Here is a 16,378-nt window from a genome sequence, read left to right as displayed (position 1 = left end):
TTGATATTTTTATGATTTTTTATTGACTTTTTTACAAAAATCTCCTAGAATAATTATAATAAATATTAAGATAATTATATAAAGTATGAATGAAATAAAATAATTATATAAATATAATAATAATTATAATAAATAATTTGATATTTTTATGATTTTTATTAACTTTATTTACAAAAATCTCCTAGAATAATTCTAATAAATATTTGGATAATTATATAAACTATTGATAAAATAAAATAATTATATAAATATAATCATAATTATAATAATTTGATATTTTTATGATTTTTATTGAATTTTTACTAAAACAATCTCCTAAAATAATTATGTTAAATAGTATAATAATTATATAAATTTATAATAAAATAGAATAATTATATGAATATTATATTAATTATAATAAATAATTTGACATTTCTTTAATGAATTTTTTTAGGTCAAAACCAGGCTAATAAGCAAGCCAATAAGTAGGCTAATACTAGCCTACTACTACTACTACTAGTAGTAGTAGTAATAATCAGAAGAAGAAGAATGATGATAGTAATAATAATGGGCTAATTATAAACATATAATCATGATTATTATATAATTGATCACTGTCCACTGGACCGAATGGTTGCAGAGCTTGAGCAGCGGTTTTGCAATGTCGATTGTGTGTCCATTATGACTGTTGTCCATGTATGTAAGACCTCCATAGTCGTGTTTACTATGTTTACCATAGACGTGTATAAAGACCATCGCCCCTGAACGAGTAAATTGAGAGAGTTAGACTAAAAGAGTTAGACTAAGCACTAAAAACACAGTCCCTAAAAAACACAAATGTGTTCACAAACGCTCGTCGTCACCGTGGGAAAGCGCAGGGACCTAAACAGACAGCATCTTTCTCTTCCTCTTTTGCTCGGCGACCGCCGTCCTCCTATATTTTTATCTTAATTCAATCTTTATTCGCCTGCCACATCCACAGGAGCACTAAGAGTGCAGCAGTCCATAAAATAATAAGCCCATCAGCACAACACAAATCCACAGACACATGGGAGCGTGCGCGCAAAACACACCTACACAAACGCACAGACACACACATCGCTAAGTAGTCCGACTGTGTTATCATCATACTTCTTCTCCCAGCGCTCTGCGATTAGCGTGTGTACACGGAGCATACATGGCAGCACTCGTGCTGGGAAGCACATTTGCACATCATTACAGTGGACACCCTGGAACAATATAGAAGGGACTGTATGGACACGTATTGTCCTTTTGACCGCGCCGCCGGCACATTTCGCGGCATCAAGTACAGTACAAGATGCATCAAATCGGGACAGATATCCATACGTGTGGTTTTTCCGTATTAAATATGGATAGCATTGAAAGCGGTGCCCACCTGACATGTATCCGTTTTTGCAACATATGGAGCAGATAATTCCTGCAATTTAAATGTAACGCTCCACATTTTGCCGAACGGGTCAGGGTGCATAAACGCAATTTTCCCATGAGAGCGACACCCCCCCCCACAGTGGCACAGTTAATGTATTGATTTGAACAGCGCCACATCGTGATAAAAACCATTTCATGAATTCCAATGAGACGACTCCTTTGCCGGAGTATGTCATTGTAGTCTTTGCTTTTATAATGCTTTTTTAAATACACCATATGGGGAGGGGGTGGGGGGAGGGTGGTCTGAACGCCGCCGCTTTAATTCCCAGCAGCCCCTTGTTCCACCCGTGTGAAAGAAACTGTGGTCAAGGCCTTATCTTGATTGTACCAATGCACGCATGCGCATATGTACTGTATGTGTAATCATATGTAATGAATTCCACTGCAGGCATGCCCATAACTTACTATTTTGTAGATAAGAATAAATAATGGAGGCAGCAGCCAGCTACAGCCTAGTTAATAACACGCAATGCAAAAGCTCTATTTAAAATTCTAACGCTCACTTTTGATCAATATGGCAATTTGTTTGTGTAAGATAACTCTTATATTCACCGTAGCGCCCAAAAGGGCACCCCCGCCCCCACTGTATTGCCCAAGCTATTATTTTTATGTTGCAACTTGACCCCATAAGTCGGATTGAGTTAAATTTATTATTTTTTTTTACAGCTCAATGCGCTCCACACCCCAGTAACTTTACGGTGTTTCGCCGAATCGCCGTGGAATTTTGGTACACAGCTTTAGGGCACATGTGTGTAAAATTTGAGCAAGATTGGTTGAACAACTCGGCAAAACAAAACAAGGCATTGAGTATTTGTGATGAAACGTTGAGCATATCAGTTTGACATGCATGCTAGCATGGCTTAAACATATGAACAAACGTATGGCTTTTCTCCTTTCTGTACGCCCCACTGACAGGGGCGCCTCCATATGAGGTCTGCAGTATGCAAATTATGTGATGATGTCATGACATCACACCCCACCCACTGCCACAAATAGATTGCAGTCCAGCGGGAAGCATGACTTTGACTTTGTGGATGGTTGTCGGTAACAGCATGATCCATGTTTGAATAAGTAAACAAAGATTAAAAGTGATTAATCTCATTGCCTAAATCACTTTATCATGTCATCACAGAAGGGCACGTTATAAAAAAATAAAAAAAAAAGTCTAAGATACTTTCCATCAGCGCGTCTGACTCATGGTGTCAGTAGAACCATTAACAAGACCAGATACGGTTGAGCACCGACTGTTAAACGATCGGTAACCTTTGGCGAGCAGACAGACAGACGAGCGAGGCTTCGGCCTGATCGGTGGCTGAACGGTCGCTCCAAGAGGCTCGGTTCAGCACCGGCCAGGCCCATCTGCTTGTCACCTGGCCTTGGCACACAGGAGTCTGGGTAATGACAGGGAAAGAATGGCGTCGGTGGGCTGGAGCTGCGAGGTAATTACTGACTGGAATCCATGCAGAAACAACACATCTGGAGCCATGAGTCAAAGACAGCTCTTTCTTCGCTCTCATGCCGCCGTTGAAGATCTTTAGCTTTGATTTCTGCAGGAACATGGGGACTTGCTTCAATAGAAAGACTCATACGAGTCTCCCTAAATGGTGCACCACTTGTCCCCAATGCATGTGGACTGTAACCACTAAATGTGAAAATAAGGTTTTGTATCCGCACATTTATTGAGATTCTGTTTGTTCGGTTTATGTTACTTTTTAGATTTGTCCATCCGTCCTTCTTTTGTGCCAAGCATATGTTTTTTTATGTTTTATTTATTTGATTAGCTGAAGGCTGCACGGTGGACGAGTGGCTACCTAGGAAACCCAAGTTCGATTCCACTCTCGGCCATCTCTGTGCAGAGTTTGCATGTTCTCCAAATTAGGTATGAATGTGAGTGTGAATGGTTGTTTGTTTATATGTGCCCTCTGATTGGCTGGGGGTGGAATTGAACACGGGTGTCCTAGCTGTGTGGCCTGAGCACTAACCACTCGCTCACCATGCAAAAAAAAACATGCTAGGTTAATTGGCGGCTCCAAATTGTCCATAGATATGAATGTGAGTGTGAATGGTTGTTTGTCTATATGTGCCCTGTGATATGGGGGGTGTAATTGAGCCCGGGTCTCCTAGCTGTGTGACCTGAGCATTAACCACTTGCGCACCGTGCAGCTCATTCCAAAAACATGCTAGGTTAATTGGCGGCTCCAAATTGTCCATAGATATGAATGTGAGTGTGAATGGTTGTTTGTCTATATGTGCCCTATGATTGGCTGGGGGTGGAATTGAACACGGGTCTCCTAGCTGTGTTGCCTGAGCATTAACCACTTTACACCGTGCAGCCCATTCCAAAAACATGCTAGGTTAATTGGCGACTCCAAATTGTCCATAGATATGAATGTGAGTGTGAATGGTTGTTTGTCTATATGTGCCCTGTGATTGGCTGGGGGTGGGATTGAACACAGGTCTCCTAGCTGTGTGGACTGAGCACTAACCACTCGACCACCGCACTGTGCAGCCCATTCCAAAAACATGCTAGGTTAATTGGCGACTCCAAATTGTCCATAGTATGAATGTGAGTGTGAATGGTTGTTTGTCTATATGTGCCCTGTGATTGGCTGGCCACCAGTCCAGGGTATGAAAAACACAAACATTTAAAATACAAAACAAAGCAAGCCCAGTTGTCCATTTTTTAGCAATGACCCACCGTGACTTAGCAGCAGAGATTTGTGTTGCCGTCTAATTAAGATTGAGCCCTTTAAAAATAACTTCCCATTAAAGCTGCGTTTTCCTCAGTGAGAGATGAACTGAGTGGAGAAGTTAATGAAATCCTGCAGTTGGTCTGCAGGCATCAGCTTTCACCAATTGACCCCCACTCCATCTCAAGATGGGGCGCCTCCCTTCCCCGAGAGTACCCGGGGCGGCGTAGACGCGGGTCACATTCTGACCATTCTGCTTTCACAAAGCGCAGCCACGGAAGAAGGAAGAAGGAAGCCGAACGGCCGCCGCGCCGAGCCGAGCTTCGGCTCGCTCTCCTCTTGCTCAAATTAAGATTTGGGTAATTAAATTGATAAAAGTCATGCGTGCCGATGTGCCTCGTGGTTCCAGACCTGATTTCGTACGCCATGCGAGTCATGGAGAGCTGCGCAAGTTCTACCTTTGATGTGGCATTCTTTATTATTGGAAATAATTGGATTCTTCCTCCATTCCCACCCACTCCACGCACACACGCACACACTTCACGCTGGACATGCTCCCTTAATGGACCTCGGTGCTGATGCAGACTTCTATCTGGGAGTTTCCAGGCAGCATTTCAGCACATTGTGGGGGGGGGGGGCAGCCCAGGTTGCTTCTCCTGAAGGCGTTTGAGCAGGGCCGGACAGCGTGTCGAGGGACGCGGGTCAAGGGGCCCCTCGCCACAGGTTGGAGCGGCGCATGCCGGTAACCCAGTCTCGAGAGGTTTACAGGGGCGGCGGTGAGGCCCACCAGGGGGGGGTTCCAAGTCCCTATCAGCTTGGCTGAGCATGAGAAATGAGCCTCGGCAGCCCATGGGCGTCTGGCTTCGCTCCACGCTGATAATCAGCAAAAAGAGAGCCCTGATGATTACTCTGCCTAAGACGGCGGCTAACTGCAGGCCACCTCGCAAGGCGTCATATCGGGGGGGGGGGGCTGAAAAAGTTTTCTTGTTTTTAGCCAGCTTAAAAGCACCAAGTATGCCCTTATTTGAACTTTACCTGTACCTCAATACAACAAATACTCCATTCAGCAACAACAGACATGACAGCAGTGTAGATTAGCTCCGTATATTGTCATTCACTTTCATGTCGCGTTATCATTTTTGAGTGATTCCCCCTCCCTTTGCTTGGGCCACCACTTCTATTCCCATTACTTGCATTCTTAACTTTCTATTTTTACCTGTTTTTATATCTTTAGAATGCACTGAAAAGTCAAAAACGTGCTTTCCAATGAAGCACTAATGAATAATAATGTAAGAGGCTCCATGAATGCATGGAATCAGTCAAGGTTTCACTTTTGTGTCTCGCAGCAACTATGGTGAGTTCAAGGACTGCCGAACAAAGTGCGAAATCTCAACGCATGACAAAAAAATATTATCAATGGAGCCAAAATGTGGGATTTTTACAATGTGGCACGTGTATGCTGTATATTTGACCTTTCTGGCATCTGCAGTCTGATGCTACTATGACACTGCAGATGTCCTGGCTGGTCCACTATTATTAAAGAAACTGTATGTGATGTACTGCGGGGTCACTATGGCTCATTATGATAGATTAAAATGACAAGAAGAAGCAGGTGATTGAATGTGTTAGGATGTAGCGGTTATTGAGTAAAGAGGGGCGTCTAGTAGCGGGGGCCAACTGCAAAGTGCTGCATATAACAGCCTATTAGCTCTTGTAAGCACATAAGCCCTTTCAGTATTCTCTAGCTTAAGTGGGCTCAGCCACGGTCACTCACATTATCACTTCTTAGCTCTTTGTAACTTTGGCTCCTTTTCCACGGCGCCGTTCTCAGATATTAAAGAAACCGTCTCCTTTTGTGTGTTTTTTTTTTTTTTGTTACAGGTACATTCAAGGTGCGTCCTCTCCAAAGGACATGGTCATCATCGTGGATGTGTGAGTATTTGTCTGCCCTTTTTGAATAACCAGGAAGGGCGCTAGTGCCACCTGTTGGTGTTAGCAAAGCCCTAAGTTTCACTACATGTGTTGCCGAAACCCACTTATGCACCAAATGTCAACTTCTTGGCCCCACTGAATGTTTTTATATGACTAATACAAATGCATAGCTGCTATATTGACAACTTTTGAGATGCACAATATCTTTTTTCTCCAGACCGATAACCGTTTTTATTCAGATTAAAGTGTAGTTTGTGCACATTTGACGATACGAAGGACTGGACCTAATCAGATATCATGACATTATTACTATCACTACTATCTGGAGAACCGGAGTATAGAGCAGGAGGAGCCACCTGCTGTGGCCCAGAAAGGTGCACCGTATTTGGGCACACGCTCCGAGCAGCCCATGTGACGCCATGGATGGCATCCATGTATCAAAATAATGGTTGGGTGTTGACTCATGTGCAGTAGTAAATCATTCCTGCTCTATAAGCTGCACACTGGCTACTCTAAAGTAGACGGGATGTCTGATTTTTGGGGGGTTGGGCGATTTTGGGCGTTCCCCAAATTGCTGCATTTAATTGCTTGTGGAGAGCGTAGTTGTGGTGACCATGAAGGAGCAACATCAACGCGCACCCAAACCCTGAATTTTACTAAAATCAGTGTTATCGTACATCAGTACTCTATAGTGGCATCTATTGAGAAGATACGATATCTCACCCCATATCTCCATCATCACTCCTAACATTGTTTAAAGGTCATTCATGCCCCATCAATCAAACTGCATCCATCCTATAAGTGGTGGAATGTTTCCTCTGTCAGGAGCGGGAGTGTCAGCGGCCTCACTCTAAAGTTGATGAAGACCTCGGTGATGGAGATGCTGGACACACTCTCGGATGACGACTACGTGAACGTAGCCAGAGTGAGTAGACGTGCGCGGCATCGTTGATGTCCGTGCAATTAACGGCACACACACACACACACAGGAAGACAGCGGTTAAAGCAATATGTGTTGTGTTCATTAAGCAGGTGGTAATGAAGCGGGGAGTAAGCGGGGCCGCGCTGTGAGTTTATGTCGCTCCCTGTGGAAGCTCTTGCACTTTCGCTTGTTAGAATGCAGTCGGCTGCTCCTCGCCGTGTCTTTCACGCTGCTCATTACCGAGCTTTCTATCAGCGCTAATGCAGCATATACAGCAAATATTCATATTATCCTATACCGCGGGACAGACCACACACACACACACACACACTTGTTTTGGTCACTTCCTGCAGTAATCCCCCATAATCCATTGCATGTAGCCAACGGATGCCATTCAAATCTCAGCTGCTCCAAATGCATAAAATGAGCATAATAATCTACCTCTGTGAAGAAGGAGGCTTATGGAATATTGACATATTTGCAAAGTTAGTAGGATTTTCTGCTAAAGAAAAACAGAAATGCTGTTAATTGGAAGGAAAATTACATTTTGAGGCATTTTAGCAGCACAATAAACTCTTGCTGTTCATCTCCGCACAATGACAATTGAGTCTTTTTAATAGAATCACATTTTCTGCATTCTTCTTGCATGTATTTTGCTAAACAAACAACAAAAACAAGGGAAGAGTGACAAAAGACTACATTATTTTAATTCTACCTGTGTCACTATGCCAGGAAAATAGTCCTTCGTGTTAGCTGCTACAATAACAATGTCATTGTATGGTCATATCGCCTCGTACTTTGGTACGTGACAAAAATATTGAAAATAATATAATAATAATACTAATAATTAATAAAAAAAACTTAAATTATATTATGAAAGCAGGAAGTGAACAAATGTAACAGTTACTGATTGTAAAAGTACCAGATGGAGGGGTAGGATTTAATAAGCTTTGCTTCTTCCTACTCCTTTTGGACATGTGGAACTGGGAACTGATTATGGGATGCATTCAATTGTAATCTGATGCATGTTCAAATGTAATAAAACCATTACCATTACCATTACTGTAGCTTGGTTTATATGCAGGTCAGTTATGTAAACAGAAGATTGCTTTTGGAAGGTTCTAGGTCTCAATAGGTGTGTCCCGTTAAGTGCAATGTTAGCTCCCACATACTAGCTGCTTTTCTCTCTTTAAAACGCATAGAAACATGTTAAATTTAACGAATTTTGCTGCAAAATACCAATGCAAACGTCAACACGGCAGACACTTGAAGGAGCAGTCCCCGTGCAATAAGATGCTAAACGTCCTAAAAATCAAAGAAAAAAGTACAGTATTTTCCGGACTATAAGTCACACTTTTTTTTCATAGGTTGGCTGTTCCTGCGACTTATACTCCAGAGCGACTTATAAATGAAAAAACTGTTTATGTTACATAAACACTGGACACCTTTTCTGTTTATGTTTGTGTAGCTGAATAACCATTGTGTTAGCATATCTTACACTTATTCAGCCTGTTCTCTATTATTTTATTAATGTTAGTACTTGCCTTCCAAGAGGACATAATGTCTGTTTTGGTCAAGTAATTTGTAAAATAAATTACCTGCAAAAAATGCAACTTTTTTCTACCTAATTATGCATTTTTGGCATTGTGCGACTTATATTCCGGAGCGACTTATAGTCCAGAAAATAGGGTAATCCAAAGCCAGGCCTTCAGTATCTATTAGTAAGTCCATTATAATGGCAGACAAATACACAGAAACAAGCATGTGTATTTATATGCATGTACTGTTGAAGTTGAAGGCCAGATGAGACACACTACATCGTACGGCCTTGGCAGAGGTTCTGTTCACTGCTTTGTACCGAGTTGAGGTGCACCTGTTCTTTGTGTGCAGACTTGTAATTATCTGTGTTTACTGCCAGCCTGAGAGTAGCAGGCCAGTCTGCATCTGCACACACGGCAGCAGATGCCGTTTTAGGGGCATTTTTTAGGGGCATTCAAGACCCATCTTGTACGCTCATGTGTGTCTTTTTTGTATTTTGCGGCGAACAGTTTAATGAGAAGGCCGACGCTGTGGTTCCGTGCTTCAGGACCTTGGTCCAAGCCAACGTACGCAACAAGAAGATCTTCAAGGAGGCCGTCATGCACATGCAAGCCAAAGGAACCACAGATTACAAGTCTGGCTTCACGTTTGCCTTTGAACAGCTGCTTAATGTGAGTTCCCCGGTGCTCCCGTGGGTTATTGAGTATACGGTATATAAATATGATCAAAGTACTGTACATCGTAGCAGGAGTCACTTCCACAGTCATTGTCCAAAGTGGCCGTGATTAGAAGTGCGGTGACAGTGGAGTGAATTTCTCATCTGCTTCAGCATGTGTGTGTGTGGCGTCCTTATGGACGCCGGTGACGCAGGTGCTGCCTCGTCCCCCCCATCCCTTATGCCGCTGTGTCTTTTAGCAGGCTGACACCCTAATGGGCTCTGATGGGATGATTGATGAGCGCAGCCCCAGCAGAGATCAGCCCCGCACTCTATACGTTCCTCCTCTAGCTTCCAGGCACACAGCCAAGTGTTGCCACACACTTTCCGCCCGCTAGCTAAAGAAGAAGTAAAGGTGCCTTTTCACGGCTGTCCGCGGCATAGTTGCTCTTGCGACTAGCGGGCAGACGCCCTATTAAATACAGTATGCAGCAATATTATTTATCATTATTAGGGGCTTGTCACATCGCTGGCAGCGATGTCAGTGCCAGCTGCCGTACAGCCAGAAGACGACAGGCTGCTGCAAAAGTCAATGAATGAGAAAAATAAAAAAAGATCGTCCTGCCAATGAACCACAAGTGCTTAAAACAAGGTGCGTTACTAAAAACGCCGCTGCAGTCAATGATCAAATGGATGTAATAATCTTAAATTGAGAATGGATTACAGTCGGCCCTCCTTTATCGCTGTTAGATGGTTCCAGACCCGACCGCAATATGTGAATTTATAGTATTCGGTATTCACAAATGGAATATTTGTGTATTTACAGCATAGAAAATACATTTTCTACCAATATAGCTATGAAATAACACCCCTATAGTCACCTTTACACAAGAGACGACCACCACACTGAGCATTAGCATGCTGCCGAGCTAACTAGTTAGCCTGCAGTTTCTTTATTCTAACCGTAAGGGTTTCAAATGAAGCAGGACAGAAAGACAAAGTAAGAAACCAGTTACCACTTCCACACAGAATGGGAGGGCATGTCAGATATTATTATTATTATATTATTATTATTATTATACTATTATTATTTTCTAATAATAGGTAGGGGTTACGAAACAAGACGATACAGGAGATTTTAACGTCCAAAAATATTATATATAAGTTACACTTTTCTGCACTCTGTGTGTATGCTAGCGGCCCCCCGCCTCCACCCACACAGACAAAGACTATGTATGACTTTTATTTGTGTATGTATTTATATTTTCAAATAGATATTGTATTTTATATTTTTTTCTATTTATATGATTGTATTTATTTCTTATACATTATATTATTGTATTTATTATGATATTTATTTCTATTGCGTATTGTGCATAACTTGATGTATGTCTGCATATTAATATCCAGGAAGAGCAAACATTACCATATGTAACCTCAGACAAGCTTATCGATGCAATGTAGCTCTCGAAAGCACCTTCCACCTGTCATACCGCATCGCTAAGCTGCTGTGCGCCCTTCTTTTTGTCTTGCAGGACACCGGCGCTCCGAGGGCCAACTGCAATAAGATGATAATGATGTTTACAGATGGCGGGGAGGACCGGGCGCAGGAGATTTTTGAGAAGTACAACTGGCCCAACAAAACGGTGAGTGTGCGGCGGAAAGAGGTTATCTGCCCATGCATGTCCAGCAACGCGCCATAATGCCTTGCGTCACATCGGTAATCCCGATAACGACGTTTTCAATGAGTGCACATAACATCCAGCGCTCTTCACTTTGATTTTGCTCTTCAAATCCTCGTGTCTCTTTGTCTTCTCTCTTTATCGCCGCTCCACTGTTTTGCGTTAACAGCTTTGACCTTTTTGCTAATTAGCCACTTTATCGTCAAAGCCTATAAAATTACAGCCGATAGTCGGCGGCAGTGTTCCGGTCTCGCTGCTCGTCTCTCAGCCCCGCCAATATTTCTCCCGCTATCCATTATTATCTACTTGTCTGCTGACAGCCACTGTCATGTAGGAATAATCTGCACTTTGACAAGCAGGCAACGGTGTGAGGTGTTAGTCTAGTCTAGTAGGCTGGTCTATAATCACACTCCAGCGTGTGTGTCATGTGATAGTCAAGGTAATACCTTCCATTCTGCCTATTCCAGTCTGTGTGCTTTGCACGGCTCCTCTTCCCGTTTGAAACACGTTGCAGAAACACGACATTCGGTGTGTGATGGAGTGCAATTTGCACTGCATTTTGCACTAATAAGCTCCTGTAAAGATGTGCAAAAGTCATTCTCAGACCCTAAAATAATGGTAATGGTAATGGTAATGGTTTTATTTCATTTGAACATGCATCAGATTATAATTGAATGCATCCCATAATCGTTCACAGTTCCACATGTCCAAAAGGAGTAGGAAGAATCTGGTACTTTTACAGTCAGTAACTGTTACATTTGTTCACTTCCTGCTTTCCTAATATAATCTAAGTTTTTTTTTAATTAATTTTTACTATTTTTTTCTATTATTTTTATTTATTATTATTTTTCTATTTTTATTTTTACTTTTTTTTACTATTTTTAATTTTTATTTTTACTTTTTTGTAAGATTTTGAGATAAATCTGGTGATGGTGGTGATGTGTTTTGGGTTTGGACACAAATTATGAGTTTTACATTTCCAACGCGAGATACAGAGGTTTGGGCAGCATGAAACAGGCCAATCTGGCAACTGTGGGCTGACCAGCAGGTGAACTGCAAGACATGAACAGAAGGCGTAACAAATACTGCTTCACGTTGAAGAGCGGAGGCAAAGAAGCACTTTGCGGTCGGCCATTTTCTTTTAAATCACCATTCCACCGGCTCCGACGCCGGTTTTGGGTCAGACCGGGACGCATTAGCATTTTTTCTTTTAAATACAAGGTTGCGTGGACACCATTTTTTCACAAATGCCGGGGGGTGGTGTATACATATATGTGGTTTTACAAATACTACATGCATACAAGGCCTCAGATTAAATCTCTCCATTGATCTTCTCCTCCCTGCAGGTGCGTGTATTCACCTTCTCAGTGGGCCAGCATAATTATGACGTCACTCCCTTGCAGTGGATCGCCTGTGCCAACAAAGGTAACATGACCATTTGTATTCGGCCAACATATTTAATGATATCATAAGCATACGCTGAAGAACGGGAGGGGAACGTTCATGTCGGATATGCCATGGCTGACTCAAACAGCCCCTGACCCACTCATTGGACACCCATGATGTATTAGAACAACACCTGTAAATTAGCATCATGCTGCACTATAAGTTATGATGCTAACTTTACAAAGAAAATAGTTTATTAAATAGAATTATCATCGTTCCTACGCTAATGACCTTGTCCATGGTCGTTCTGCGTTATATGTTGTTTCTCCCCCTCGCGTACATGTACAGTGCATGTGACCGAGCACACATGCACGGATAAGTGTGTGTGTGTGTATGCGGAGCGTGAAGCACGCGTGTTGTCTGGCGAACACACGCTTCCATGGCAAAGTTCATCATGTGTCAAAATAATGAGAGTCATTTCGGTCGTTTGATATTCAGGGGAGGCCGTCTCCATTTCACGGCTCTTTGTATAAACACTCATGGCTTTAATAACTTGGCAAGCGGCGTGATTATTGACCCGGGCGGTCACTCTCCTCCATTTCTAATCACGCGGCGAGCGGCGCCCCGGGATGGGAGGAGGAGGCGGGTGTTAGGAATCCTCAATGAGCCTCCTCCACATTTACATCCCGCTGCACGCTCGTTCGTGCTGAGAGGTCGGTCACCATGGCCGTCCTGGTGACGGTTAGACTCGGTTCTGTTTCTGAAACGGTATTAATGTGGACTTTTTTATTTTCAGGTTACTACTTTGAAATCCCGTCCATCGGAGCCATCAGAATCAACACCCAGGTATTGATTGTGCAGGATTATTACAACTTTTATGACAATGGTATTAAACACCAAGAAGCTCATTTGCTCCCGTGTTGGCTTGATGGCTGGACACCGATCCGCCTCGGGGGGCTTTACGACGCGGGGACACAAGTCTTCTCAGGTGGACGACTTTACAAGGGAAGCGACGGGAAGCGTTTCGCATCAAGTGATGACACTTCTGCTTTTCTATGAGAATGGATCTTTTCTTCACGTTCACACCCCCCCACACTTACTCCAGGCGTCACAAGCTTATGGAGGCCCCGGGGAGAACGTCATTCCGGCTGTAGAAATTGACTCACACCCCACACCCCCCCCCTCCACTTCCTTCGCATCAGCTCTAGAGAATCCTGAGAAGTCACTGTCAGCATTAACAGATGGCCCAAAGATTATCATTATTATTATTCATACTCTACCGCTAATCTATGCAACAACGCTGGAGCTTTGGAGGCATTTTCGACATTTATAGCATTCCTATCATCACTCGCAGCGAGATCTGTTCTGCTTTTACAAACATCCTGCTCAGGTTTTAGCTACAAAATGAAACAATCTGCAGAACCCGGCAACAATATTCTATTGACATAACCCATTTATACAATATATAAACTAAGCTACAATGACATTGTTACTATTGACGCATCAAGAGCTTCTAAACCAGAACCTCATCCTCCCGCCTCAGGATGATACCTTTCTGGATCCTCAGTAGTCGTCGCCTGGTAATGTTTAAAATGAAATACATAAAATCATATTTAAAATGTAGCTGGAGTTTCTTTAGAAGGCTTTATAATAAAAATAGGTGTGTCCCGTTGCATGCATTGTTAGCACCGTCATGCTGTGTTCGCGTGTTCGTGTTTCACACAAGTGGAAAGTGTGGAAGATTGCAGTGCAGTATTCCTTTAAATAGAAGCAGGCCATAATTGAAGAGAAACTGTTAATTCCTATATTGGAAAAGTCATTCTAACTACGAGAACTGATTTGGACTGCACGGGAAAGTGGAAAATGTCACCCACATGCTCCGTTATTAACAAGCAAACCGCGTGTTGGACAACACAGCAGCAACCTTAAAGCCTGGAAGAAATCTTACCTTGTCATTATTTCACCCTTTTCTTGTCGCCGCAGCCTTTGGATGAAGATGGCATGAAAACTACATTAGGAGGTTGTCTACGGCCACGCCGGTGTTTTTGACCTGACGCTAATGAGCGGTTATTTACTTAGGTAGATAGATAGACATTAATTGGAGCATTTATGGAATATGGAAAACACCTCCATTGGTATGTTCTGTCATTAGGAGGAGTTTTTCTCTTTCCGAATGACCTTTCCGAAAACAATGGTATACATATTCCAATCTCTTGTCTACATGCGTTGCTATAATCAAACAGAATAGTCAATGGGGCATTCGCAGTAAAACGTAAACATCAACATCACGTGATACCGACTTCCCCGAGTTTTTGTTTCACTTGTTGGAATAACTCCGTATTTTCAGTTTTTTGTTCGTCCAGTTTTGAAATTTAGTTTGTATCAAAAACAAACATTCCGCACCGGTCCAGTGCCGATCGCTCGCCTCCATTTTTAAAACCAAAGAACATCTGTAGCTGCGTGTTACGTCATATCTGAGCACACCCGGGATAAATTTAAACAGGAAAAGATCAAATTCAATCTTGCTAATATTTTATAATTAAATTCTGGACATGTTTTATATAGATATATATTTTCTTTTTTAATAAAAGTGGACTTGTGAATAAAGTATAGAAGGGTTTAGATTCTGTTCCACAGATAGCGGTAATGCACACGAAAGCTGCTTGCCAACCGCCAATAAACAACAGAAGAAGAAAAACACGAATTGGATTGGGGAAAGGAATATTCCACCCCCGTGAATCCGATTATATATTCATTTGGATTGGCACTTTTCTTTCGGAAGGTTACATTCTTTCCGTTTGAGCAAATAAACCGAATGCAATGGGAATATTTGTGTCCATGTATACGTGGCTATTGTTCTTTAAGGACATGTAGTCAAATGCCTATTAATGCCTCTGTGACTTTGTCAATGATAAATGAGCATTATTATCTTTGTTCTGGTTAGGATGTTTGCCCCATGAAGGATAGGAGCCTTTCAAAATAAAGTCATAACCATAATGGCCTCTAACGGCCACGCCAGGCTCCTGCGACTTTATGTGACTCTGGCTCCTTTGCACCACAAATCTGTGCTTGCTACCTTTTTTTTTTATGTTCCCTACATTGTTCTAGCCAGGCGTAAAATTCCCTCTATATCCCGTGAAAAGGTCTGGCTGTCACTGTCCTGATGGAATATCTCCCTGTGGCGCGTTTAAGCCGACTTTTATTGAGCTAATAATAGAATAGGTTACGCCTGTCAGCACCTCACTGTTCAGGCCATGAAAGCAAACAGGAGCTTGATGGTGGAATGGGGGCGTGCTCAGTCAGGACACCCCCCACACCCCCACACCCCCACACCCGTGTACTTGAAAGATACATACTCAAAGGTCAAAATTGACAATGTTTCTTTTCCTTTTGTATTCTTTTATTCTTAATGTAGTGATGACATTGTGGTATTTCCGTGACTACTACGGGTTTGATATGCACATTTGGGAATACTGGGAGTCACTCACATGGAAATGTACTTGTTAATGCTGCAAGTAAGGAATAGTACAGTTGTGATGTTCCGATTGATCAGCCGCCAATCGCCTATTAGGAAAAAAAAGATTCCATTCCTGCATAGTGTCTCGCCCTAACGTCTTAGGTAGAATCCCTCTCCCACTTTCTGCCGTGTGGAACTGACCTGCCAAGACATGCCTTGAAAAATATCGACTTAATATTTGGAGAACAAATGTTTGACGGAGTACGATGAGGTTTCGAGGCTCATGGTGGGATCATCAGTCAAAACGCTTGACAACATTCCTATGTGCATGACGGTCAGAATGCTAAGCGACAAACCGGAAAAAGAACACTTGCCTCCCACTTGGAGGCCACCTACATGCTACCTAGACGTCCTGGATGTATTCCGTCTCCTTCACCTTCATGACTGATGTGTTCCGTTGAAGAAATAAATCAAATATATGTTTTGCCCGAATTAAGGCTACTTTATGGATCCTTTTCCCATATCATGTGGCCCATATTAGAACAAAAAAAATCCCGTTGGTTTTAAACACATCACCTCACAATTGACCGTCACTGAGGGCCAATGGCAGTGTTGGTTCAAGGGCCTCGGGGAAGATTGGCCTGTTTGCACACCATGCCTTTGACACCCTTAATGTGTTTTTAA

At 42.5% G+C, this 16,378-nt stretch overlaps 1 protein-coding gene across 6 annotated transcripts in view; it reads left to right on the top strand.

The window, feature by feature from the left end:
* Positions 1 to 16,378, top strand: part of cacna2d2a (calcium channel, voltage-dependent, alpha 2/delta subunit 2a) — a 151,832-nt gene that overhangs the window by 116,088 nt on the left and 19,366 nt on the right. For all 6 annotated transcript variants that reach the window (XM_058065870.2, XM_058065848.2, XM_058065837.2 and 3 more), the window contains 6 exons: positions 6,003 to 6,053; positions 6,879 to 6,978; positions 9,024 to 9,185; positions 10,705 to 10,815; positions 12,198 to 12,276; positions 13,034 to 13,083. In XM_058065870.2, the coding sequence (XP_057921853.2) occupies positions 6,003 to 6,053; positions 6,879 to 6,978; positions 9,024 to 9,185; positions 10,705 to 10,815; positions 12,198 to 12,276; positions 13,034 to 13,083 (553 nt within the window). The remainder of the gene's footprint in view (positions 1 to 6,002; positions 6,054 to 6,878; positions 6,979 to 9,023; positions 9,186 to 10,704; positions 10,816 to 12,197; positions 12,277 to 13,033; positions 13,084 to 16,378) is intronic.

Source organism: Doryrhamphus excisus, linkage group LG11, assembly GCF_037039965.1.
Source record: "Doryrhamphus excisus strain RoL-2023G ecotype Guam linkage group LG11, RoL_Dexc_Guam_v1.1, whole genome shotgun sequence".
Classification (NCBI taxonomy): Eukaryota; Metazoa; Chordata; class Actinopteri; order Syngnathiformes; family Syngnathidae; genus Doryrhamphus; species Doryrhamphus excisus.
Note: the sequence above shows the minus strand (reverse complement) of the source record. Positions and strands in the feature narration are given on the sequence as shown.